General features: G+C 43.1%; 2 protein-coding genes across 3 annotated transcripts in view; one reads left to right on the top strand and one right to left on the bottom strand.

Annotated features, from left to right (window-relative positions):
• LOC308480524 (carboxyl-terminal PDZ ligand of neuronal nitric oxide synthase protein-like) overlaps positions 1–26,909 on the bottom strand; it is a 132,382-nt gene that overhangs the window by 7,482 nt on the left and 97,991 nt on the right. The gene's annotated exons all lie outside the window — the stretch shown is intronic.
• The window catches only part of EDEM3 (ER degradation enhancing alpha-mannosidase like protein 3), a 36,816-nt gene continuing 12,458 nt past the window's right edge, over positions 2,552–26,909 (top strand). The window contains exons 1-14 of one of the 2 annotated variants that reach the window (XM_081012117.1): positions 2,552–2,878; positions 6,745–6,790; positions 10,304–10,404; positions 11,847–11,886; positions 12,738–12,850; positions 14,537–14,690; positions 15,903–16,037; positions 17,468–17,573; positions 19,090–19,187; positions 20,646–20,771; positions 21,255–21,338; positions 23,300–23,383; positions 24,316–24,440; positions 26,675–26,840. In XM_081012117.1, coding sequence (XP_080868243.1) covers positions 2,688–2,878; positions 6,745–6,790; positions 10,304–10,404; positions 11,847–11,886; positions 12,738–12,850; positions 14,537–14,690; positions 15,903–16,037; positions 17,468–17,573; positions 19,090–19,187; positions 20,646–20,771; positions 21,255–21,338; positions 23,300–23,383; positions 24,316–24,440; positions 26,675–26,840 — 1,569 coding nt within the window. In that variant the 5' untranslated portion in view covers positions 2,552–2,687. The remainder of the gene's footprint in view (positions 2,879–6,744; positions 6,791–10,303; positions 10,405–11,846; positions 11,887–12,737; positions 12,851–14,536; positions 14,691–15,902; positions 16,038–17,467; positions 17,574–19,089; positions 19,188–20,645; positions 20,772–21,254; positions 21,339–23,299; positions 23,384–24,315; positions 24,441–26,674; positions 26,841–26,909) is intronic. The other variant, XM_081012118.1, reaches the window with a different exon arrangement.

The raw sequence follows: 26,909 nt of genomic DNA, 5'->3' as shown, positions 1-26,909 counted from the left end.
GCAGACCCCCCAAGTGCTGTCTCCTCGCGTCCTCAGGTGGTCAATTTTCCTTGCCAGCTACCAGTATGCACTGATTCACCGACCTGGGAAGGCGATGGGCCATGCGGACGCCCTCAGCAGGCTACCACTACCGGAAACAGGCCCTGACCCAGCACCTGCACAAGAGGTTATGAGCCTGGAGCTGCTTCCCGACCGCCCCATTCAGGCACAAGAAGTTGCACACCATTCCAAGAAAGATAGGGTCATCTCCCGGGTCCTGGACTGGGTGTGGAGGGGATGGCCCAGCAGCAGCCCCGGGCCAGAATTCGCCGGCTACACAACCCGCAAACATGAACTGTCGGCCCACAAGGGGTGCCTGTTATGGGGAAGCAGAGTCGTTGTTCCCCAGCCCCTCTGCAAAAGGGTCCTCACAGCCCTACACGAGACACATCCAGGGGTAGTAAGAATGAAGGCCCTTGCCAGGAGTTATGTGTGGTGGCCGGGGATCGATGGAGAGATAGAGGCCTGGGTCAAACACTGCCAGGCCTGCCAAGAATCCCGCCCAGATCCCCCAAGGGCCCCAGTCCAGTCCTGGGAGTCCGCCCGAGCACCATGGTCACGCCTGCATGTGGATTTCGCTGGCCCCTTTCAGGGGAAAACATTCTTCATAGTGGTGGACTCCTACACCAAATGGCTGGAAGTCGCACTGGTACCGTCCACTTCCACGTCCGCAGCCATCCGGGTACTACGCAGGCTGTTTGCAACCCACGGGCTCCCTGACACTCTCGTCTCAGACAACGGGACTGCATTTACGTCAGGAGAATTCCAAACCTTCACAGCGCAGAACGCCATCCGCCACATCCGTTCGGCGCCGTTCCACCCTGCCACCAATGGCCAAGCAGAACGCATGGTGCGGACCACCAAGGACACCCTTCGCCGCATGACGCAAGGGGACTGGGAGTACCGCCTTGCCACATTCCTTCTAGCACAGCACAGCACCCCCAGCTCAACGACTGGCCGGAGCCCCGCTGAACTACTAATGGGTCGGCGCCTTGCAATCAGATTGGACCGCCTTCACCCCGATAGAGCTCAGGATGAGGTAGTGGTGGGGGAAGGCAGGAACCCCCGGACCTTCGAGGCCCAGGACCCAGTGTACGCAAAGAATTTTGGGGCAGGCCCAGCATGGGTACCCGCCACAATCACCAGGGTCACTGGCCCCGTGTCGTACGAGGTGCTAACGGATGGGGGGCAATGCTGGCGCCGCCACTGCGACCAGATACGGCGACGATTCCCGGGAGAAAACCAGGAGGAGGACAGGTCAGAGGAGTCCCAAGGGAACAGCGGGGCAGTGAGGCCCATAGAGCAGGAGGGGCCAGCAGGAGAGGCAGAATCAGTAAATACAGAGAGGACCCGTGAGGCCGAAAGGACACCGGAACCAGAACCACGACTGAGCGAGCCGGTTGCACCAGACCAAACAGCCGCATCACAGCCAGCATCCTTGGAACACGAGCCAGAACCCGGAGCCCGGACCAGGGAACACCCCAGGCCACAACGCACACGTAGGCCGCCGGCATACCTTGAGGACTATGAATGCGACCTCCCGGGCAGGACTGGAACTTAGAGGGGAGGGGTGTTATGTACTGAGTTGAATAGGATCCAAACTGTAGCAGTCTGATTGGTCCTAGAACAATAGGATTCAGAATGCAGCAGTCTGATTGGTCCTAGAACAATGCAGCAGTATGATTGGTTGGCAGGAACCACCCAATCCTGCTCCAGATAGAAGTGAATCCACAACCTGATTGGCTTACAGTAGAATTCCAGAATTAGCCAATCATGTGCAGCCCATTGTGTAAATAATGTATATAAAGCAGATACTGTGAGGGGACATTCATTCATTCCTCCTCACCACTATGAGCTGAATAAAGAGCATGAAATCACTTTGCGACTCTGAGTATATTTCAGATACACAAAAACAGAAAAAGAAAAGGGGGGGGGGAAGGGAGCAATAAACAGATAAACAATAACAACAAACTTAATTCTTCACAAATCCAACCTTTTAAACATCTTGGTTGACTTCCTCAAATCCCTCCCTTCTGAGTTTCCTTGTAATTAAAACAGCTTTCCAATATCATTATTAAACTAAAACAATTTCCAATTATAGTCCATCTTACTCACTTTTCTTAACATTCTAAATCCCATTTATTTAATTATAGCCAACTCTACAATTCTTTCCATCTACTGATTTCCGCCCCGAGGGAAATGCTGCAAACGCGCCTCGCAAGTCCCACTCAGGACAATAAGGACCGGCTACTCTCCCCTTTTTTTTAAATCTCCGTACGTGACATGTCACGTCCAAGCCCGGGGGCGGGGCCGTGAAAAGAGGCGCCTGCGTCCCTTGCGCGCGCAACCGCGCGCCGGGGCCACGTCTGTGCATCCGGGAGCGCGTTGGCTCGGCCGCCACGTGACACGAACCCTCCCTCCCCACTGGCTGGCGAGCGGCGCGAGGGTCACGTGGCCGGAAAGGAAAACCCGGAAGCGGGCTAGAGGCCGGATCTCGGTTTCCTTGGCTACGACGGAGAAGGGCGGGAGGGGGGGGAGGAAAAAAAGGGCCGGTCCCTTCTTATGTCGCGGCGGCGGCAGCAGCAGCAGTAGCACCAGCGCTGAGGGGGGGATGGCACAGAGCCGGGCCTAGCGAGGCAGCTGCCGCCATGAGCGGAGTAGCGGTTGGCGGCCAGGGAAGGAGCGACGGCGGAGGAGGAGGCGGCGGCGGCGGCGGCGACTCTGCAGGCCGCTGGGCTGGCTGGAAACTGCTGGCCTTGGGCCTCCTCTCCGCGTCCTCGGTGCTGGCGGCAGCCCCGGCCGCGCAGGCCATGGGCAGGGAGGAGAAGCGGCGCCTCGGGTAAGAGCGGCGGCGGGAGGGAGCGGGAGGCCCGCCTTGTTCCGCCCCCGGGCAGGTCGCCCTGTCCGGGAAGAAGTGGCGGCGCTTTCTTCGCTTGTCACCCAAGCCTTCCTGCCGAGGTTGGGAGGAAAAGCGAGGCCCGAGCCCGGCTTCTCCTTATTGTTCTTTCAGCTGCTATTAGGGTTGGGAAGGGACCCCGAGGGTCATCTAGCCCAACCCCCCTGCAACGCAGGAATCTCAAGTCGTTCTTGGCAGGCGGCCATCCAACCCTTAAAAACGTCCGAGGAAGGAGAGAACCTGCGTCAAACGAGTCTCTGTGTTCATGGGTCTCGTAGTTCGTGAAAAAAGGGGTGGGAGCATGTCAGACGAACCTGACATGGTTTGCTTTCGTTCTTAGAATCATAGTTGGGAAGGAAGGGGTCCCAAGGGTCATCTAGCCCAACCCCCCAGCAACTCAGGAATCTCAAGTTGTTCCTGGCAGGCGGCCATCCAACCCTTGCTTAAAAACCTCAAGGAAGGAGAGAACCTGCGTCAAACGAGTCTCCGTGTTCATGGGTCTCGTAGTCTGTGAAAAGGGGGGGGGGGACACGTCAGGTGAACCTGACATGGTTTGCTTTCGTTCTTAGAATCATAGTTGGGAAGGAAGGGGTCCCGAGGGACATCTAGCCCAACCCCCTGGGCTTTCACCCAGCATGGGACTTGAAACCACGACCCTCGTCTCCACGCTTTACTGAGGAATAATAATAATAAGTGTGTCACTAAGAAAGAGCAGGCTGCAAGATAAAGCAAGGTGTGTTGAGAAGAGGGCCAAGGAAGTGTTGTAAATAAAGCCCCCTCATCTTGGTAGCCTGTAAACGTGTTTTATTAGTCTTTGGTCACTTCTCTTCCTCCTCTCAGCCTCTCTTTTCTCCTCCCTGCCTGGTCGCCTTGAGGGAGTTCCTGTTTGTTATAGGTGACTAGGCCAGTAAGTATTCAGAAGTCTGAGATAATAGGGTTTCTCTCAAGTCAAGAGTGGCAAGTCTGTGTGTCTTGATCTCCACCAAAACCACCCATTTTATAAATAAAGGTTATTCTCCAGGTACAACTCAGAGTTGGGTGGTGGTGCAAGTAAGCTTTCCTCTTACGACTTTTCTATTTCATTATGCAAAATTCTCCAGAGGTGAACAGTCTACTCAGACTATAAGTACTTTGTGACTCTCCTGCTACTTGGTTTTGCTTGGGTTTTTTTGGAGGAGTGAGCACTTGCTCGTTTGTCTATATATCTCCATAGGCATATACTGTACAAGAGTTGAGGCTTAGCTTACAGTAGACAGCTACACATGCTTGAGCTGAAAGTTCGTGAAAAGTAAGTTAGCATTTCCAAGGGAAGGTCTAATCTTGAGTGAAGTATCTGTTGTTAGCTATTTGAGGCTCATCCTGGTGGGTTACTGTGGGAAATAGGAGTATATGGACCTTTGGTCTGATTTAGCAAATCATGAACCCCATGAACTGGGGTTTTCCTGTTTCGTAGCCTGGTCTGCTAGAGCAGTACAGCTGGCTAAGCAGCCAAGTTGGCAGCTGGTATGAAAAGTGTCATCCAGCTGATAGAGATAAAAAGCATTTCTTGCTCCTGTAAAATGCAATTCTGTGTATGTTTACTTGGAAGTAAACCTCATGCTTCAGTGAAACTTGCTCTGAAGTAAGTACATAAGATAGCAGCCTAAATCTTACACCAATTTGGGAGTGCATCTCATTGATTTCATGGGACTTCCTTCTGAATAAACATGCATATGATCAGGGTATAAAAGGTAAAAGTACCCCTGCCCGTACGGGCAGTTTTGACAGACTCTAGGGTTGTGCGCGCATCTCACTCTAGAGGCCGGGAGCCAGCGCTGTCCGCAGACACTTCTGTGTCACGTGGCCAGCGTGACGAAGCTGCTCTGGCAAACCGGCACCAGAGCAGCACACGGAAACGCCGTTTACCTTCCTGCTATAAAGCGGTACCTATTTATCTACTTGCACTTAAGGGTGCTTTCGAACTGCTAGGTGGGCAGGAGCTGGGACCGAAAGACGGGAGCTCACCCCGCCGCAGGGATTCGAACCGCCGACCATGCGATCGGCAAGTCCTAGGCACTGAGGTTTTACCCACAGCGCCACCCGCGTCCCTTGATCAGGGTATAGAATTGGTTAAAATGATGCACCACAGCAGCGGTGCCCTATTGAAGTAATGAATTGTCCATAAATTGAACAATGATTGCTGACAAGGTGAATTATTAAAATAAAGGAATAAAAGCTCATATATGAAATTTCTTGCTCCAAATTGTTTTTATATTTTATTTGGTGTTTATATATTTTAATTTATTGTTCAGGGTGAGGAAGGGGGCAAGACAGATACTTAAAGAAAGGGCATGTGATGCTGCACATGATCATGTCAGGATTGCGAAGGGACACAAAGAGCAGAGCTACGAATGTTTTCTGTTTCCTGCATTTTCTTTAAAACATGCTGTGAAAGCAAAGGAGGTAAAGGTGGAAGCACTGACAATAACCTGTGGGATTTTTCTGAGACTGTCAGTGTGAAATATGCCATCCATCACACTTCCTACCTTGGACAAGTTAAGCAAATATTCAGTGTTGGTTCATTATTTGTGGCTACTGTTCGCAACAGACTTTCCCAACATGTGCCTTTCTGAAAAATAGCTAGGGCAAAATGGTTTTGCTTCTAGTACTTCTTCTTAGGTACAGGGCATAGGAAGATGAAATGGATTAAAATGACACACCTATTGAAATTCTTGTGATGGTCATCACTGGGAAATAAAAGCCATGTGAATAAGCTGGGCTGGATCTAGATACGTCAAAGAAGTGAGTCAGTTAAATGCTTTGTAAGCCCATATAGTGGTACATCGGATTAAGTACTTAATTCGTTTTGGAGGTCCGTACTTAACCTGAAACTGTTCTTAACCTGAAGCACTACTTTAGCTAATGGGGCCTCCTGCTGCTGCCGCGCCGCCGGAGCACGAGTTCTGTTCTCATCCTGAAGCAAAGTTCTTAACCTGAAGCACTATTTCTGGGTTAGCGGAGTGTGTAACCTGAAGCGTATGTAACCCGAGGTACCACTGTACAGGGAAATCTGGTGGGGGAAAGACAGGACTCCACAGCGCCATCTGGTGTCACAGTGTATATGCATCTACAACGTATATAACATGCTTTTTCTTTACCAATCTAGCTGAGTCCTTGGAGGGCCCAAGAAGCTATGCTAATCAGTCCAAGTGGGGCTGCACCATCCCATTTTCAGACTTAACATTTCACTTATGCCTTCTTTAGTAATTAGAGGAAATAAGGATCTTTTCCTACGTTTTGCAAGCCATATTTTCAGTTCTGCCAACCGTCCCCAACCTAGTTCCCTTTAGAAGTTTAGATATTCTGAACCACAACTGCTATCATCCCTATCATTTGCTTTGCTGGGTTTTAGCTGAATATACTTTGTCTTTTACAATACATTGCAGCTTCAGGTAGTATTGTTTTCCTTTATATCCCGAACTGACAAATTATGACTGATAAGAGTCTAAGTATCTTGTTTACTACATGTTGACAGTCTTTTAAAAGCTCTTGGTGCAGTGGTCGCTCCATCATCCTCCCATGGTGCAGTGGTTTGCCTCCATCATCCTCCCTACGGAGGTCTATAGGAGCAACAGTTCCGGAGGCAGAAAGCGACAGGCAGTGCCACAAACCTGGTATGGTTGAAAGTAAGAAAGGCAGGCAAATGAGGGTGGACTGAGGACAGTGCTCTGCTTGACCTAAATGTGATGAATTGTTTCTGTTTAAACCTCATGGTCAGAGAAGGTTTTACTTCACCAGCTAAATCGTTTTCGCTTTTGTCTCTTCTGCAGGAATCAAGTAGTGGAAATGTTTGATCATGCCTATAGTAATTACATGGTGAGTAAAATGACTGTATGTACTTTTAAATAACTGCTTCCTTCTACCTTGACTCAGTGTATCACATATCACGTTAAGCCATAGCTTAAAACAAACTATCATATCTGTGGTTGAGCAGCGTTCTGGTCCATGGTGCTCCAAAGTTCCCACTGTGCTCCTACTGCCACCGTGACACCGACAAATAATCCAGAGTCAAAACCCATCCTTGTAGCATGTTTGAAGAGAACCACAATTTGCTCTTCACTCACTGCTTGTGGTTTGTTCTGGCGAAATAAAGTACAAGCCTAGGTTCAGATGACACAACAAGTCAGACTTGCAGCCACATATTGTTTGTTCATATTGAAGCATAGTTTGTTTTACACTATGGTTTAATGTGACGTATGAACCAGGCCATTCTGAGAGAGATACATAAGGTATAAACATATGGTGATGAATTTCATTATTTTATTTTTTAGGATTATAATCTTGTGTTCTAATCCTATATGGAAACAAGTTCAGTTGCTGTTAAGTGACACTCCTAGACTGCAACCAGGATACGGTTGTGGTTGTGCATAGTCTTAATAGGATTTACTTCTGAGTTTGGGCTGCAGTGTTGCAGCTATAAGTACTTATGCACCTGATTTAGTTGTTACACTAAACCATGGTTGAGAGAGCATAGTTGTGGTTTGATGTAATGTCTGTATTCACAGACCAGCCTCTAGACTAAAATTGGAAACATGGTTTGAGATGGATCAGCATGTTCTTACAGTTTGGCATGATATCTGAATTAAATAGTAGTTGTGACTGTTGCTCCACAGCTGGAAGGAAAATGAACGCAGAGAAACTGCGTTAAACCTTAGTTTGTAAATATTAGGAAGCTCAAATGATGGACTATGATTTGCATTAACCATGATTTAGTGTGCTATCAAAATTCAGCCATAGAATACAACAAATCTGTGAATTTGTCATAGTGTGATTACTGCAGGGTTTTTGACGCCACTTAGATCATAGATTGTAGAATCATCTTGTTGGAAGTGACCATGAGGATCATCTAGTCCGGCAGTGCAGGAATCCTTTGCCCAGTGTGGGTCTTGAACCCACAGCCCTGAGATTAAGAATCATGCTCTACCAACTGAGCTATCCCTACGGGCAACTTGCACCTGCTTAAATAGCTGTCTCTTGAGAGTTACTTGTACACACCTAAGTCTCACATCTATTAACTGTTCTACAGTTAATAGATGTGAGAATTGACTAACCTACATAAAACTTATAAATAATGCCAATAGCAGTTTTTTAAAACCCAGCAGAGTACTTAACATATTAGGAATGCTATTTTTATCCCCTCAAGATCCTTGTGATGTAGATGATCCTCATTTTACAGGTGAGAACTATGGCAAAGGGGAAACACCTGTTTGCCTAGCTAACAAGGGCAGTTTGATAAGTTATGTTCTGATAAGGTATCCTTATGTTCAGATAACATTTTTATGTTCTGATAACAAATAGCATGGCACAGGCACCTGGGATTGCAAGCTCTGTGATCCAGCAAGTTCCTGGTGAAATCTCACTCCTCCCACAAATTCTCCACATGCTAGAACAAGCCACTATTCTTTTTATTACGCCTCTGTTCAGTGAGGGCAATAGTAATCTTCTTACAGGGGTATGGTAAACATTATTGACCCAGTGTATGAAAAGCACTTGGAGCATGTAGTTAGTTCAAGTGGGCCTCTGCAACAACAAAATGTTGCAGTGATAATTGCTACTGTTCAGGTTTCCAGCCACACCATGTCTGCTGAGCATAGAATGCACACACGGGTGCCCCGCCCCAGCTACTTTAAAATCATGGCTCTGTCCTTTTATTTATGTGGATAATTTTCGCTTCTGTTCTTGGGGACACATAAAAATAATTCCTTTGTATAAACCAGAAAATCGCCTCTCTAGACATTTAGATGGTGTTTATAGACCTGTTTCCCTCATTCTCAGGCTTCATTTTCCAGTCCTTCCATTCTACTATCCCTCCAAAAAAAAACAACCCTCTGGTTGTCCAGTTTATGCTCTCAACAATCCATTTTATGTGGGCGCTGATTTTACTAACCATGTTTTTTACTAAATATTTTTGCAAACCTCAGAGTTTCCCTAAATCTGCTGATACCATCTCCTTGTACATAGTTCACTCCAGTTTGGCAATAAGCAACAGTGGTCAAAGTACTGAATCTGAATTAGAGTGTGGGATTATTGTGAAAAAGGAACAATGGAATTCAAATTTACACTGCTTGATGTGAAATACAAGTGCATATAGCAGCTTATTAATTGTTTGTGGTTGTTGTGTTTTGGCTTTATGCTGTCTTGCTTACATGTGCACACTTGCTTACGTGTGCATACTTGTAGACACAGTGCATAGACACATGTACAGTTTACATAAATGATGCTCTGTTGTTACATGTTTAGGAATAAAATGCAGTCTTTGAGACAGTGGTGTGGATTTGAACCCTAATTATTAAACAATTCTATGGCCTTTTAAACTGTGTGTTGGAAGGTTGTTTTAGTTACTATGTTATGTATTTTTGAGTTTTTTATATTGTAAACCACTTTGTGATCCTCTAATGAAGGGTAGTGTAGAAACACAACAAACTAACCAAGTCGGTTGTGCATAAGGTGTTAGGAAATGTCCTTCAGTAGACTTTAAAACTGAACCTCTCTTGTGGAAGGGAAACACCATAGTGAGCTGGGATTGTACTTTTTGCAGGGAAACAGTGGCTTTCTGTTCTACATTTGTAGCATGAAATGTTTGGGCTATGTGAAAGCATGACTTGGCATATCCTGGAAGCTTTAAAGTCAAAAGGATATGTATTTGCCACGTATACTAGGGTATTAAATAAACGAATTGTGTTTCTTGTGTTTGCGAACCTGGCAAACGAGATTATGGTTTTGTACTTTATCAGATGGTTTGATAGTGACATGTTCTGCAGGCTGCCATAAAGTGCTGCTTTTTACTGCTGCTTTAATTTTGTTTTGTTTTGAAGGTATATCTGCTACATTGCAAAATATAACCGATGTTCCCATTATTAAACACAGTATATAACAGGAAGCTTTCTGCCTGTAGTTAACAGTGCAATTCCATACGTGTCTAGTTGAATATATGTTTCACTGAGTTCTATGGGGTTAGGATTGCAGCCTAAAAATAGCTGTTTTCCATTGGGGGTTTTATAAAGAATTGCACAGGGCTTGTAACCTTGCATCAATGTTGAATTTTCCACACTTCTATGGGGTGATGCAAATGCTCCTATTTGCTTCCAAAGAAATATGAAATGAGATACAAACTTGGAGATCTCATCCATCAGTATCTGTATTATTTGGAGAACTTCATTGTTAATACAGTGGCCACAGCTTGGGTAACTTATGTTTTGTATTCAATACACGTATACTTGCATATGTTTATATGTGTATGTTTCAGTAATCATGTCCATTTTGTTGTTCCCTAACCACCAATGTACCCCAAATTTCAGCATACTCTTTGCACTTTTTTGCATTAAACAGGAACATGCCTACCCAGCCGACGAGCTCATGCCTTTAACTTGCCGTGGAAGAGTTCGTGGTCAAGAACCAAGTCGTGGAGATGTGGATGATGCCTTGGGAAAGTTAGTACTTCGAAATAATTCTAGTTATGTGAAACAGCAAAAATCTTGTTTCAGGTTCGGTGCTGTGGAAACACAGCCCCACGTGCCTTATAAAGAAAAACACAGGCAAATGCATTCATTCCACAGTCTTTGGATATAATAATGTGGACCCAGGCACTTTATGGAATCTTCACTGGGACGTGGGCCTTGCCCATGCAGTCCTTTTTTGCCAGAAAAGATTTCATAAGCAGGATCTATTTGGGAAGGCTTTTGTTCACACAAGCTCTAGCTTACACTAAGGGTTTATGGAAGGTAGAGCAAAGCTCTACTCCCATGCCACACAGCTTGCAAAGTTTGTATTGCGGAGCCATAAGGCAATGCCACTCCCTCCTTCCATCTAGCTATATTGCTTCATGGCTGAAATAAGTTGGAGTTGGTTACTTCCTTTATGGTCTAAACCACCGAGCCTCTTGGGCTTGCCATTCAGAAGGTCGGTGGTTCGAATCCCCGCGACGGAGTGAGCTCCTGTTGCCCTGTCCCAGCTCCTGCCAACCTAGCAGTTGGAAAGCACGCCAGTGCAAGTAGATAAATAGGTAATGCTGTGGCGGGAAGGTAAACGGTGTTTCCGTGCGCTCTGGTTTCTGTCACGGTGTTCCGTTGTGCCAGAAGCGGTTTAGTCCTGCTGGCCACATGACCAGGAAAGTTGTCTGTGGACAAACGCTGGCTCCCTTGGCATGAAAGTGAGATGAATGCTGCAACCCTAGCCTTTGACTGGACTTAACCATCCAGGGGTCCGTTAGCTTTTTGCCTTTCTTCCTTTGTAGTACAGTCATACCTCGAGTTGAAGTAGCTTCGGGGTAAGTATTTTCGGGTTGCGCGCTGCAGCGACCCAGAAGTAACGGAGTGCATTACTTCCGGGTTTTGTTGCTCACGCATGCGCAGACGGTCAAAATGATGTCACGCGCATGCGCAAAAGTGGTTGTGTTTGCTTCTGGATGCAAAAGGGGCTCCGGAACGGATCCCATTTGCATCCAGAGGTGCCACTGTACTTATTTGGATAAAATTCCATACACCAAATATGTAGTAAACCTCTGCACATTTGGCCTTAAAAGTGGATACTAAAAATTGTGGATTTCTGAAATCTGTGGCAGCATTTGTCTGGGAGTGGGCAGGTACCAATGTGTAATGGCCTTGAAGCTACACAGAAAATACAAGAATTGCAGACAGCATCTTGTTTCACTAGGTGTGAGGACTATGAAGAGAGCACTAGTTTTGTTCCTCCTGCGCACTCAAAACATGCACAGTGAAGTTCTGGCTCCTTTGTACCGGAACTTCTCCATTCAAACTGATGTCTTCTTTGTTAGTAATAACGTGTTATACTGTTTTTTGGGTGTTTTGTTGTCACTACAGATAAAGTGTACTGGGTTCTAATGTGTTCTTGTGCCTGCTTCTCCCTCACTCAGGTTTTCACTGACACTGATTGATACTTTGGACACTCTTGTGGTAAGTTGGGTCACTTCTGAATGTTACACTTGCACTTCCATTTTTGGAAGAAAATTCTTTGACGTGTGTGTAACTTATGGTTTAAGTCTACTTTAATCAGATGGCTTTAGAGACCTTTATTATGATGAAGAAAAACGGTTTCTGCATTGTATTGCAAATAAAAAGTGGTTCTCTGATAGTCTCAGAGTTAGGACCAGCCTTGGAGAATACAAGAGTATTTCTTAAGTGAGTCTGTGAGACCCGACCAGCCTGCTTGCTCTGTATCGCATTCTCCTCTTCCATACCAGGAACTCTTTTGAACTTATCCCTCTCCTGTCAACTTGTACTTCAGCTCTTCCTGCTTACATCACCTCCTTGCTTCTTTTGCACATTCTATTTCTATTTGCCCTCACAGACTTGGATGACTCAGGAGGAACTGTGGGCGCTTTTGAAATATGTGTGGTTAATTTCCCTTTTCCCTACACCCACCTTGCAATTCAGCCCACACTGAATTGCGACATTACAAAACTTCTGAAAGTGGGTTTAGCAGTGAGTGGCATGGTAAATATGAGTGGAGCTGCTAGCTCAGTATGTGGAATGTATTGGATGATGAGTTGATCATGTGCCTAACATCCACATTCCTGATATGTTTATTTAGCCACAGTTGACCTCTGGAGGTAAGATTCAATTTCCCACGAGTACAGTTTCCCCAGATCCAAGCGATCTTACAGGTCTTGTGTAATATACTGGAAGTTTGAAACCTGCCGAAAAGTCAGTTGTCCGGTTTGGGAGGATATCTGTAATTACCTCTTCATTGATAGGTTTCACTACAGGGGAGGTCAAATTGTTTACAGCTAATTTTTCTTTTGCAGGTGTTAAATAAAACCAAAGAGTTTGAAGAGGCTGTCAAAAAAGTGATCAGAGATGTTAATTTAGACAACGACATTGTAGTATCAGTGTTTGAAACTAACATAAGAGTCCTTGGGTAAGTTTGATGCCAGAGGAAAATAAACCACATTTCAGTTTGTTGAGTTTTGGTACTTTCTGTGCTGCTTTTTAGTTGGAGGTGAATATGCCTGTTCCATAAGTGTTTAAGAATAATCGAAATGGTGCATCTGTTACCTTAAGAAACATGCAGCAAAAGTTGTAGTTCTAGCTTTTCCTGCATTCATCTCCACTTAGCTGCAACCTTGCATGCTCAAATCCTTAGAAGTGTCCTTTGGTGAAAGTTTGATAGCCGAAATACTTTGGGCATTTCCCACATACTTGTGGGAAATGTTTGGATAAAGACTAGATAAGTTAAAGACCTAAAAGCTGAGATGGCATAAGATTTGGATGGCTTTAAAGTGGGATTAGACAGATTCACGTATGATAAAACTAGCAATGGATAAATGTTGCCTCTATGCCCAGAAGCAACAGCCCTCTGAATGCAAGTTGCTCGAGCACAACAGCGAGAGAGAGCTTTTGCCCTTCTGTCCTGCTTTCTTGCAGACACCTTGTTGGTTACTGTAGGAAACCAGATCCTGGACTAATCTAGGCTTTTAGTCTAACCTGGCAGAGCTCTTCTTAAGTTCTCAGAAAGCTACATTCTGTACTGTATATTTTGCAGGATTTCTACATTCCAGTGGAATGGCAGTACAGTGGTACCTCTGGTTGCAGACGGGATCCGTTCCAGAGGTCTGGCCGGATCCTGAGGTTTTCACAACTGGAGAAACCACTTCTGCTCACGCACACGCGACGGTAGAGCGCTTCCGCGCATGCGCGCGCGGCAAGAACCCGGAAATATACTTCCAGGTTCGCCACTTACGTATCCTGAAGTTTACGTAACTGGAGGGATACGTATGCGGAGGTACAACTGTATATACCGTATTTTTTGCTCCATAAGACGCACCAGACCACAAGATGCACCTAGTTTATGGAGGAGGAAAACAAGAAAAAAATATATTCTGAATCTCAGAAGCCAGAACAGCAAGAGGGATCGCTGCGCAGTGAAAGCAGCAATCCCTCTTGCTGTTCTGGCTTCTGGGATAGCTGCGCAGCCTGCATTCGCTCCATAAGACGCACACACATTTCCCCTTACTTTTTAGGAGGGAAAAAGTGAGTCTTATAGAGCAAAAAATACGGTACATAGCCCCATTTTAAACGTCTTCTCCAAAAGTGAAGAGCATTTAGACCTGTTGACTTTATTCTCTGCTACTCGACTTACATACATTTGGAACTGATACAGATCATGTTTTGTAATGGTTAGGGTGTTGGTTTATGAGCTAGGAGACTGGGGTTCGAATCCCCACTCAGCCACAAAGTTCACTTGTTGATCTTGGGTCAATCACTGTTTCTCAGCCTAATGTACCTCACAGGGTTGTTCTGAAGATAAAACGGGGGTGGGCAACCGTGTATACCACCTTGAGCTCCTGGAAGGGAATGGGAAATGTAATAAATATGTGAAATAAATGTGCTAACCACAGTTTAAGGATGCGGTTTGTAGGGAGATGTAGTCAGTCCTCCCCACCCTGCTATTCTGCTCTGCTGCAGTGGTGTCTGGGGTCAATACCAGCCCCAGTTGAAAAAGTGCTAATGCTTGAATGTTTGGCACCAGCCCTTAAGCAATACCATGTTTGAGCTCAGTATTTTTATGTGCTGAATTTCATTGTTGTCCTTTCTGTGTATTTAGAGGTCTTTTAGGTGGGCACTCAGTAGCAATCATGCTGAAAGAGAAGGGCGAAGACATGCAATGGTACAATGGAGAACTTCTGCATATGGCAAAACAATTGGGCTACAAGCTTTTGCCAGCTTTTAACACCACCAGCGGTCTTCCATATCCACGAGTAAGTATATAATGTATTGTGAGGGCAGTTGAGAATTTTGTTTCTTGTTGATTTAGATATAAATTCTCATAGAATCCTAGAATTGTAGTGTTGGAAGGGACCACAAGGGTCATCTAGTCCAATCCTCTGCAATGCAGGAATCTTTTGCCCAATGTGGGGTTTGAACCCAAAACTCGAAGAGTAAGTGTCTCACGTTCTACTGACTGAACTATCCCATGGTATATTTTCATATCTCTTGATTGCAAGATGTAAATCTGTTAAGAAGTATACGATACCAGTTAATCCTGTTTGTAGCTTATTTCGTATTTAAAACAATTGCCACCATTTCTCTCCTGTGCCCTTTATTAAATAATTTTCAAGTTCTCTGTTCCAAGCACGCTGTATGCATGAAAGTCAGGAATACTGCCAGAGTTTACTGTGAACTTGCTGTTCTCTCCACTCTAAATGACAAGCTGTTCTTGAACTCAAAGCACCACAGATTTCGGTGTTGGGAACTGCTGCCGCAAACTTCAGAAACGATTATAGCTACATGCAGGTGGCAGCAGTGTCTGGGTGTAAATCGGCAAAATGTCTGGGAAAATGCGGATCTATGGCAACCCATGTTGTCAGTGTTGTTTTTGCTGATTTTCCATAAAAATAGCTCAAAAAAGGTCAACAACTTTGCCCCCCACAAGCAAGCTCCATAACTGTCTTGTCCACATTTTCACTGTTTAAAATATGGCAACCCTAAGTTCTGGCCATAGTCTATAGGTGGTGAGCTACATACTTAGCCCTGAAAGTTGCTTTAAAATAGTCAGCTGGAAGTGTGCTGTTAGCATTCCTATTTTAGTCTAGATGACATAAAATATGTTGTAAGCATTCTCATGTCTAAAGCCTAACGCACTTTTACACGATGCCAACAAATATAAATGTTTTGAATGCTGCACTTTTGTGTTTGTCAAGATGTCTTGGTCCATATTGTCAGGTAATGGAAACCTTAAGGATTAATGTTTGTATAAAGTCTGTTTGTGTATGTATGGCACCAAATTCTGACATTTGTCTGAAAGCCAGCTTACCATCTGTTCCTGGTGCCTCGGGTACTTTGCTTTTAAACTCTATCCAGAACTCAGGGAACGTGTTTTTCTTGCAGTTTTCATAAGTTGCGTTTTATCTGTCAATGATTGCTTAATTTACGACTGTAGCAGTAAACGGTTTTGGTGCCTCTTCTTCTAGGTTAACTTAAAATTTGGTGTAAGGAGTCCAGAAGCTCGAACAGGAACAGAGACTGACACTTGTACAGCTTGTGCAGGTACCTTGATCTTGGAGTTTGCAGCTCTGAGCCGCTTCACAGGAGCATCAATATTTGAGGTTTGAATACGGGTTATAATTCATCATTCCTTGTTTAATTTATAACTTCTGTTAGTGTGGTGTTTTATAGCATTTCAGTGTCAGTATATCTATTGCTGAATTGGTAACTAAATCTGTGATATAGGAGTTTAGTAAATGGTCTCTCTGTCTATTTGGAGGCTTTGCGATAAATATTCCAGAAATTCTGTACTCGGATTGCTCTGTAATGTATATTTTCTTATCAGTGTCTTGTTTTTTGCACTCTAATCAGTATTGTAAACATCTTGGCATAAACTCGATGGTATACGCAGCAGTTTATTGTTAAACCTTTGTATACCATAAGCTGCTATTTATTGGCATGTGTTTGTATTTATGGTGTGCATTGCACTTGCATCAAGGAAGAAACCAATGTTTTTTTCTCTTATGGTGTGCTGATTATGTTGATATTGATTCCCAACAGTAGCAACCCCAATATTCTTGTAGCTTTGCTCTACTATAGCAAAATAGACTGAACGCTGGACCAAAAATCTCCAGTTCAGATTTCTCCTAAATAATACCCAAATTGCCTTAAGGTATTCAGTCTCTCTCTTCCCCCTCCCCCTTACATTGTTAATAGCTTTGCTTGTGGAATTGTTTGCTATCTATTACTATCTGGGTATTATGTGAGGCTTAGGGCTGCCTTGTAATTTGGCAATTTTCTAGTTGCTTGTGACAGTAGCAATTTACACAGGGTAGCATCTAAAGGCTGTGCATTTGGCACTTTGGTAATTTCCTTCCAGTCTTAAAGAATGACTGGTTCTTAAACTGGAAGGGCTGCCGTTCCAGCTGATGGATAGAATCTCCATTAACATATGTGGAATCAGGAATGAATAGCCATTATTGGCAGCAAAGAGTGGAATAACTGTGAAAGCAGAGAATTGCTTTTGGGTGATTAACATTGATTATGTTAATCTATGCCAGGGGTCGGCAAACTTTTCACCAGGGGGCCGGTCCACTGTCCCTCAGACCTTGTGGGGGGCCGGACTATATTTTGAAAAAAAAAATAATGAACAAATTCCTATGCCCCACAAATCACCCAGAGATGCAATTTAAATAAAAGCACACATTCTACTCATGTAAAAACACGCTGATTCCCAGACAGTCTGCGAGTCGGATTTAGAAGGCGATTGGGCCGGATCCGGTCCCTGGGCCTTAGTTTGCCTATCCATGATCTATGCTCTCCATAGACTCATTGGAATCAATTGGTAAGTTACCTAATTCCATGATATCAGTGGGTCTGACTTACTCCTTTGTACCTTAATTTAGCTATGCAAAATACTTCAGAGCTCTCTAATTATAAATGGGGAATGAATTGATACACCAGTTGTTTGCATCAGATTTATTTTTTTCCCCATTTTTACCATTGTATTTAAACAGCATTTAACTGGAAATGTTGACTTTGTTTGCTGCAGGAATATGCACGGAAGGCACTTGATTTTCTTTGGGAGAAAAGGCAACGCAGCAGCAACTTGGTGGGAGTCACAATTAATATTCATACGGGTGATTGGGTCCGCAAAGGTATGGCACTTTGCAACTGTGTGCCCTCTGTGGCTCATGCAGAAATGGGAATTTGCAAAGCATCTATGCAATCTGGAACCTCTTTCATGCTGGGGAGGCTTGTATGCTTGACCCTGACATGAGAGACCTAGGATTTGTCAGGCTGCAACCTAATGAATGAGTGGTTAACCTTTTAAATGTATGGGCTATAAATAAGATGAGCTGCTTGTTTGTTTGTTTTTAAATGATATTTATTGAAATTTTTTTAAAATTACAGAAAAAGACAAAGCAGAAAAAGAAAAAACAAAAAACAAAAAGAAAACAAGCCATATCCAACAATACAAATTCAAAAAGCAAAAATACACCACAAACGGATAAAAATAAAACCATCATTCTCAAATCTTCAACTTTCATTACCTTCTTTCTTTGACCACCTCCTCCTCCCTTTTTTTGTATCCTAGTTAATAATTATCGCAGCAAATCCTTTCCATATTTCATAATATTCTGTCATTACATTACCTTAATCTATTTTTATCTTGTCTTATAAAAAACCTTAAAACTTAAAACTTAAATCTTATTTTTACCCACTTCTCATAACCATAATATTCTTGCCTAATTCTTTAAACATTTTTGCTAGAGCCAAGTAATTTCGTTCCAACATTTTTCTAACAGTCATCAATTTTATAAAACAATCCTAGTGATAAGAAAAAGAAATAGAAACAATCCAATCTTCATCCAGCGTCCCTTCCTCCTGGTCCCGGGTTTTGTCAGTCCTTTTTATCCCATCAATCTAGCGCATTAAGATGAGCTGCTTGTGACTGCTTCCACCTGTTGCTCCCCTTAGTCTTATTTGGTTCAACCATCTTTACCTAAAGAAGGGCAAACACTCCTGCAAGTAGAAGAGCAAATAAAAGGAATTGTGACTGCACATTGATGGAAGCGTTTCATGCAGATGAACAGAATGCTAGAAAAGTATTTCCTTAAACTACACTGTGGCCTGGATCAGGCCTGCGAAGCTGTGTGAAGTGGACTGCCAGTCCCCATCGTCTTCCCTGTCGGGAGTGCTGGCCGCCTTCTCCACACCCAGCAATGGTGGGGAAATAGTCCCACTGCAGCCATGGAGAGGGCTAAACCTTTTCTCTCGGTCCAGCACAGTGATGGGAATGAATGTGGGGTGTGAATGAATGAACAAATGAATGACTGAATGACTGTGTTGTATTCATGGCTGTGCATGTGTGGTAGAACCAGGGCAGAACTATTTGAGCTGCACCTACCTGTGTGCGTTTGCTGGTAGGTAGCCCTCGAAGAGCTGGCAAGCTGGAAGGTGCCCATCAGGGTGGCAAAGACTACCCACCCCTGTTCCATGTGGATTTTTTAAAATAAAACAGAAAATATTGTATTGTGCTGAGTGCAGCTTCTCACAGTTTCTTTGTTTATTTCTTGGCTGCACTCTTAACAGGGGCTTCTTTCGCAGGAATGAAAACTAGTTGTAAGGTCAATCTTAAATATATAACAGGTTTTTCCATCTTTTTCCTAGATAGTGGTGTTGGAGCAGGTATAGATTCATATTACGAATATTTATTAAAGGCTTACGTCTTGCTTGGAGACGACAGTTTTCTGGAAAGATTTAACACGGTAAGTCTCTTGCATGAGACTCAGGGGTTGTGCATTTCATGAGGTATAACTCATTCCTAAGAAGCAACCACTGGTCAGTGTATCTGCTTGCCATAAAAGTCCATCTGGCTCCAGACATGAATAAATCTACAGGAAGGGCTTGTAAAAGGATTCCCCTTGAATTTAATTGAGTATCCCTATTCAAAGTGGCTTAGTGGTGAAATACTGGCTACAATATTTCTGAGGAGATTTCACCCCTCCCATATCCAAGAATCTGCTGATGTTCTCTGCTGATTCTCCAGAGAGAAGGGGGCGGTTTCTGCTCTTTACTTATTCCGCTCCAGCCTCACATCAAAGAGAGAGAGAGACTGAGTGTTAGAGAGAGATCATGTGTATAGATAAGGTTGCTGCTAAGAGCAGCTGCAGACACTCAGTGCAGTTCAGCATTTTCGCTTAGACCTCATTTAGCTCTGTACATAGTTGTGTATTATAGTTGTAGATAGAATAAAAGTATTTATTCTACAGAGCTGCTCTCTGAGTCGTTTATGCTCTGCTATACTCTGTTGTACTCTGCTGTGCAACGACTGTCTTGTTGGAGTGCATCAGGTGCTCACAACTCTAAGCTGTGAGTCCACAGCACTTTGACCTGTTCCTGTGCAGAAGGTGGTCTCTGGAAGTGCTACCCAGCTCGCCTAGCCCAGTCGGGGCTGAAGTGGATGAGTCCAGTTAGTGGCACTGGCTCAAGGGCGATGCTGACAGATGCAATATATTTGCGAAACATGAAGACTGGACTGTGTTGCTTTTTATTAAAGCTAATCTCTCTCGGTAAAACGCTTTTCAGGTGAAAGGCTGCTAGCCTCCTTACATGAACTCTTGATGCATCAACTTTAAAATACTTAAACAAATTCCAGCATCAGATGTATAGCTTAAATGTGGCTGTCACCCTGACTGAAAGATTGAGGGAATTTACTGAGCAGTGATGTGCTAAAGGCAGAGCAGCTTATGTGTCACAATCCGGCTCAAACACGAAGGGAGGATAAAACAATCTGTGTGATATTTAGCAATTTTGTTATATGGCAGGGCTGTGGGAGCTCAAGTTTTAAATCATTCAAAGAGGAACAAGAAATTCCTGGAATGACACCCCTCCTCTCCAGCCTTCCTGCCTGTTTAATTTCATTTAATGAATGCACTTCACTAAAATTATCCAACGTTAAGCCAAACGTGGCAGAAATTTCACCCCTTGCTGTTGCGGTCAGTTGCACGAGTCCTTTCCACCCTCGTTTCTCACCTGGACTCTTGTTGATTAGGACTTACTCTCCTGTTAATTCTCTTGTGTGGTTCGGTGTCCTCTCAGCTGTTTTGCATGACGTTAAGGAGAGGCGAGTGCAACATACAATTTAGTGTGTTTAGATCTTAACTTTGCAAATGAATTTGGTATGAAAAATGAATGTGGACTCACCAGGGTCTGATGTTTTGCAGCATTATGATGCCATAATGAGATACATTAGCCAACCACCTCTCCTGCTTGATGTGCACATACACAAACCAATGCTTAATGCTCGGACCTGGATGGACTCCCTACTAGCATTTTTCCCTGGTTTGCAGGTAAGCTTATCAGAGATGCAGAGTAGAAATTTCTGTGGCTGGGAATGCATTAGGAATATCATTACATAAACATTGTTTAATTCACAGGTTCCTCTATGCACATGAGTACTCTTGGAAATATCTGGTTTGGCATCTAAGATTTCCAGAAAGCAACTTTATCAAAGCTGTACCTAAATTTGAGCTAATAACCTTAACGCTAAGAATATAAACATATGGCCAACCTGACAGACCAAACCAAATATTTGTTAAGCACTGGTTTCAGCACATATGTACACAGTACACATGATTTTCTGACTTTTGCTTAATTAACCAAGTGCCATTCTGCTGTCTCATGTTTCCTTGTCTTACGCTGTGGCCTGTGTAAGAAAAAGAAATAACCATGGGCTTGGGGCAGGTGGTGGGAGATATGGAATTGGTCATTATCTGACGGGAAAGGGGCATATCTAAATGGCCTTACATTGGTACTATCTGTTTGGATTATAGGTCTTGAAAGGTGATATCAGACCAGCTATAGAAACTCATGAGATGCTGTATCAGGTGATAAAAAAGCATAACTTTCTTCCAGAGGTAAGGCGGTAGGCTTGTATTATTATCATTGTGGGGATAATAATAATAATGCTGGGAAAGGGGCGATGTTGATTTCTAATTACTGATTAGTCATTCATGCGCTAATCAGCATCCCTTTGCATATTTTGATCTTCTTTTTTTAACTTTCTGTTCCTCCTGTAGGAACTGGAGGCTAGTGCATTTCTTGCTCATATGGTTGACCTTGATATTTCCATGCATCGAAAGTTGTAAATATATCAAGATTAAGGATTAGGATTAAAAAGGTTAAAAGAATGGAAAAATTGGTTTTTAATAGGTTAAAACTTAATGTTATAATATATTAAGATTAAGGATTGGGATTAAAAAAGAGGGAAAGAAATTGCTGGATTAACAAACTGAATTGGAATACAAAAGAGGGAGGTATGAGGAGGTCCGGGAAATAAGTAAATGTAAAAGAAGTCATGAAAAGACGGAATTTTTTTAAATTGTTTTTTCTTTTTACTTTGTTTTTTCTTTTTTCCTTTTGTATTTTGTATTGTGTATTTTTCTTTTTATTCTTAAATTTTTCTTTTTTATTAATGTGATTCTTTCTTTGTGAAACTATAATAAATATTTTTTTTTTTAAAAAAAAAAAGATATTTCCATGCATCGCTACATCTGCCTGCAATTCCTTTTTTCATATTTGCCCTCATTTGTTCACATAATAGTTGCACATGAATGGGGAGAGACTGGTTTAGTGTCTCATCCGAACCAGCACTCCTGCTTCTTTCCAAACAGAATGCAATGTGGAAGCCAGGGTTTGGCTAATGTGTCAGCATGACAGTGATTCAAACCCAGATATTCAACTCTTAACCATTTTATCCACTACATCACACTCATACAGTGAAAAGCTTTGCCATATGTTCACAACTCATTTACTTTCGAATCTAGTTTTATGAGTGGTATCCAACTAAGTCTTATTGAGTATTTCCTTTGAAATCATTGGACATATCTAAAGTCCATCAATTTTAGTAAATCTACTCAGAATAGGACTAATTGGATGCTATCCTATATCTTGGTCTCTTTCCTTTCCCTGTATCTGAGATTGTGACCCAGCGGTCTCCCAGGACGAGAGCCCGGGAGACCTTGGCCTAGCATAGAGTTGTCATGTTTGAGTGAACTTTGCAAACTTCTCTTGATAGCTAATCTGTAACAGGGGAATAATAAATAATAATTTTTTAAACCCCTCTAGCGTTATCTGTCCCTCACTTATACTTTCTAGATATTCCACAAATTTACCCCAGTCCTCGATGAACTTTTAGTCTCTTAGGTATCTAATTTTCCCAGTCAATTTATCCAATTCAGCATAGTCTAACAGCTTCATTCTCCATTCTTCCACTGTCGGTATTTCCTGTTGTTTCCATTTCTGAGCCAGTAACACTCTTGCTGCAGTCACTGCATATTGAAAAAATTTACAGTCCTTTCTCTTTATCTCATTTCCTAGTATTCCTAACAGAAAGGCTTCAGGTTTCTTTGTAAATGTATATTTTAGAATCTTCTTCAATTCATTGTATATCCTTTCCCAGAAGCCTTTCACTTTCTTACATTCCCACCACATATGATAAAAAGAACCTTCTTTATCTTTACATTTCCAACACTTATTACATGTCTTATACATTTTTGCTAATTTCACCGATGTTATATACCATCTATAAAACATTTTCATAACATTCTCTTTTAACGTCATACATGCTGTAAATTTTAGATTTTCTTTCCATAGTTTTTCCCAATCCTCAAATTGTATATTATATCCAACATCTCTGTTGGATGTTGGATATGTATTTTGTGTTCTCATTTTGTATTTTTATGTTGTGAACCGCCCTGCAATCTTCGGATGAAGGTGTGGTATACTACTACTACTACTACTACTAATTAATAGCATTTGTGACCAAAGTACTGTACAATTTAATATTTCCCTATGTCTTTCTTCTTTTCTCCTTCAGGCTTTCACAACAGACTTCCGGGTTCACTGGGCTCAACATCCTTTAAGGCCAGAATTTGCAGAGAGTACCTATTTCTTGTATAAAGTAAGATTTCGTTCTTCCAATTCAAGGTGTCTTAAATCCTTGAAAATCTTAGGAAAGGAATTGAAAATGTTAACACCTTTTTATGACACTGTGATGCAGTTGCACTAAAATACTTTGTACTGAAGTGGCTGCTTTATCTCAAGAAGAATATTATAGGCGCAGATAAGGTACAGAAAGAGGAATCTATAGTGGTTAAGAATATGCAGCAACTTTCCCATAAAGAAAGACTAAAGAGAATTAGGTTTGTTAGCTTAGAACGAATGAATTAACTGGGGCTTGGGGGCAGGATATGAAAGTATTTCAAAATCATGAATAGTGGGAAGAGATTTTTCTCTTTCACTTGCTCTGAAATTATGCCAGCAGGTACTACTACACACAGCCTCTAACCTTAGATGGCTTTGAAAAAGGAGGCCTATTGATGATTATGAACTGGGATAGCTAAGCGCAGCTTCCAAACTGAAAGGTAATATAAGTAGGATTGTTATCAGATGCTTAGGGCAAGCAGCAGAGAATGGTAATTTCCATCTATACTTCCTCCCTGGGCTTCTGATTCGTCCCTGTTTGTGGTGCAGGTTGACTGTACTTCTGGTCTTCTTATGCATGGTCAAGAACAATACTTATGCAGTGCAAGTATTTTTAACAATAAGATGAGCTTGAGACTTTCTAACTTGTTGCACAAAATAAAGGAGCTTTCTATTGAGGCTGGGAAGCCCCTTGAATTGCTGACTGCAAACAGTTTCTCAGCTCTGTTCTCCCTCTGAGAATATTCTTCCGTCCAGGCTAGTATGTATTTAGCAGTGCAGTTTGACTTTAAATCCAAAGCTTTAAAATGTGTGCAAAGTCAAATATCAAAGTATAATAACAGATAAGAATGTAATGTGTGTATAGCGTATCTCTAGGAGTAAGTGCAAAAAATCTTCCTTTAAAAACAGGCTACTGGAGATCCTTACTACCTAGAAGTAGGAAAAACACTAATTGAAAACTTAAATAAATACGCTCGTGTACCTTGTGGATTTGCTGCTATGAAGGATGTTCGTACTGGAAGCCATGAAGACAGGTAATTAGCTGAAAAGCGTTGCTAGGTTTTGCTAATTTAATCTTGCAACCGTGCATTCATGCTGGTAGGATTTCTTTGTACATTAAATCTTCTCTGGCTTAATACTTTAGTAAAAGTTAACAAGTGCTTCATGATTTTTATTTTATTAAGAGATATATGTGTGTATATATATAGGGATGCGGGTGGTGCTGTGGGTTAAACCACAGAGCCTAGGACTTGCTGATCAGAAGGTCGGCGGTTCGAATCCCCGTGACGGGTGAGCTCCCATTGCTTAGTCCCTGCTCCTGCCAACCTAGCAGTTCGAAAGCACATCAAAGTGCAAGTAGATAAATAGGTACCGCTCCAGCGGGAAGGTAAACGGTGTTTCCGTGCGCTGCTCTGGTTCACCAGAAGCGGCTTAGTCATGCTGGCCACATGACCTGGAAGCTGTACTCCGGCTCCCTCGGCCAATAAAGCGAGATGAGCGCCGCAACCCCAGAGTCGGTCACGACTGGACCTAATGGTCAGGGGTCCCTTTACCATATATATATATATATATATATATATATATATATATATATATATGTATATCGGATCCTCCTCAAGGCACCTAACTTAAGTATTTAACTTGTTAATGTATTTAACAATAGACATTTAAATAGCATGAAAACAAGGGCTTAGATCTGTCCCTGGGGGTGGGGGGCGGCGCTGGGCTGCTGCTTTCTCCAACCCTGCCCTAAGAGGCTGAATTTCACTGTTGCATGTGTGAGGCAGAGGAATGCCTCTTCTGCAAAGAGGCAGGGGAAACAAGACCAGGGAGCTGGCGATCCTCGGCCAGTTGCTCATGGACAATGGGAGCTTGTGAAATCCATCGTCGTCTAAAGGGGCAGAGTTTGGGGGACGAATGTGGGGGGAGAGAGAAAAATAACCAATCACAAAGGGCGGCTAGTTATTTAGAGGTTCTTAAGAGGCTGTAGAAATGTAAAATGTACTTTATCAGTTTACATTCATCTTCTGTACTTCTCTTGCCCCAAGACACCATTGCCTGCTGGATTATTGGCCAGTTTTATTACTTCTGTGCATTAAACCAGAAATTTTACTGTTTTGTTGACATGACCAGATCCTCTTTTGTTATGTCCACACTGGTTTTCTTGCCCCTCTAATAAACGAAACTACTGTCTTGTTAAGAAACACACACACACACACACACACACACACACACAAAACAAGGGCTTAGATCTGAACAACTACAGGTGGGAGAATTTGTGCTGTTCTGTAAACTTGTGCAACCCTAACGGAAGACGAATTGCAGGCATGGGGAACTTCCTGCCTCATAATAACGTCAGGTGATCCCACCCACCTGACAGAATTGCTGTCAAGGAAGTTAGGATCTGGCCCACTAGCCAGAAAAAGTTTCCCACTCCTGTTGTGGCATAATTGGGGGGAAATCAAAAGGTCTTCAAGCTTGTAGACGCAGAAGAAGTTGGGGTCACTTTTCTCACAGCAGAAACAGCCCTTCTATGAACAGAAATAGCTGTCTGCTAGTCAAAAGGCACTTTTTTGGGGTCCAAGCCCTCATCAGAAGCAGAAAATAAGGTGACAACATCAAAATAGCATACAAATAATTGAAGGCACAGCCAAACTGGACTGTCTGGACTGAGTTGCTGCGAAATGTCAATAAGGAGGCGGTCAGACTAGGCCCTTGGAGGAAGAAGTTCTGCCACTAGGTGCGGCATCAGAGAAGGCCCTTAAGATGTTGGCGCAGAGCAAGATTTCTATCAGAGACCTAAGTGGGTGGGCAGGATCACATGGGACTAAGCAATCCTTTACGTGAAATTCTTGCTATTTAAGTCTTTAGCCATGTATGCGTTCTTTGGAAAAACTTAGCGAAGTTCTCCCCATTAGTTGTCATTTTGACTTTACTCCAAAGTATATCTTGTTTTTCATTTTGTTGCTAGTGATACAGTCGTACCTTGGTTTTCGAACAGCTTAGTTCTTGAACGTTTTGGCACCCGAAAGCAGCAAACCCGGAAGTGAGTGTTCCGGTTTGCGATCTGTTTTTGGAAGCCTAACGTCCGATGAGGCTTCTGATTGGCTGCAGGAGCTTCCTGCAGCCAATCGGAAGCCGCGCTTTGGTTTCCAAACGCTTTGGAAGTTGAGCAGACTTCCGGAATTGATTCCGTTTGACTTCCAAGGTACGACTGTGTATCAAGAAGGGAAAATGATACTTCAGTCTATTTATTTCTTCCTTCTAGGATGGATTCTTTCTTCCTGGCTGAAATGTTTAAATATTTATACCTGCTCTTTGCTGATAAGGAAGACCTGACTTTCGATATAGAAGACTATATCTTTACTACAGAAGCTCATTTGCTACCTCTCTGGCTATCTACTGCAAACCAAACGGCCCCTAGGAAAAACATTGTGAGTGTTGCTTCATATTTTTGAATTGATTTAATTGCAGGCTAGTTTTATCTTCCTCTGTAAAAGTAA

The sequence above is a fragment of the Podarcis pityusensis genome, assembly GCF_964106645.2.
Source record: "Podarcis pityusensis genome assembly, chromosome: 6".
NCBI classification, from domain to species: Eukaryota; Metazoa; Chordata; class Lepidosauria; order Squamata; family Lacertidae; genus Podarcis; species Podarcis pityusensis.
Note: the sequence above shows the minus strand (reverse complement) of the source record. Positions and strands in the feature narration are given on the sequence as shown.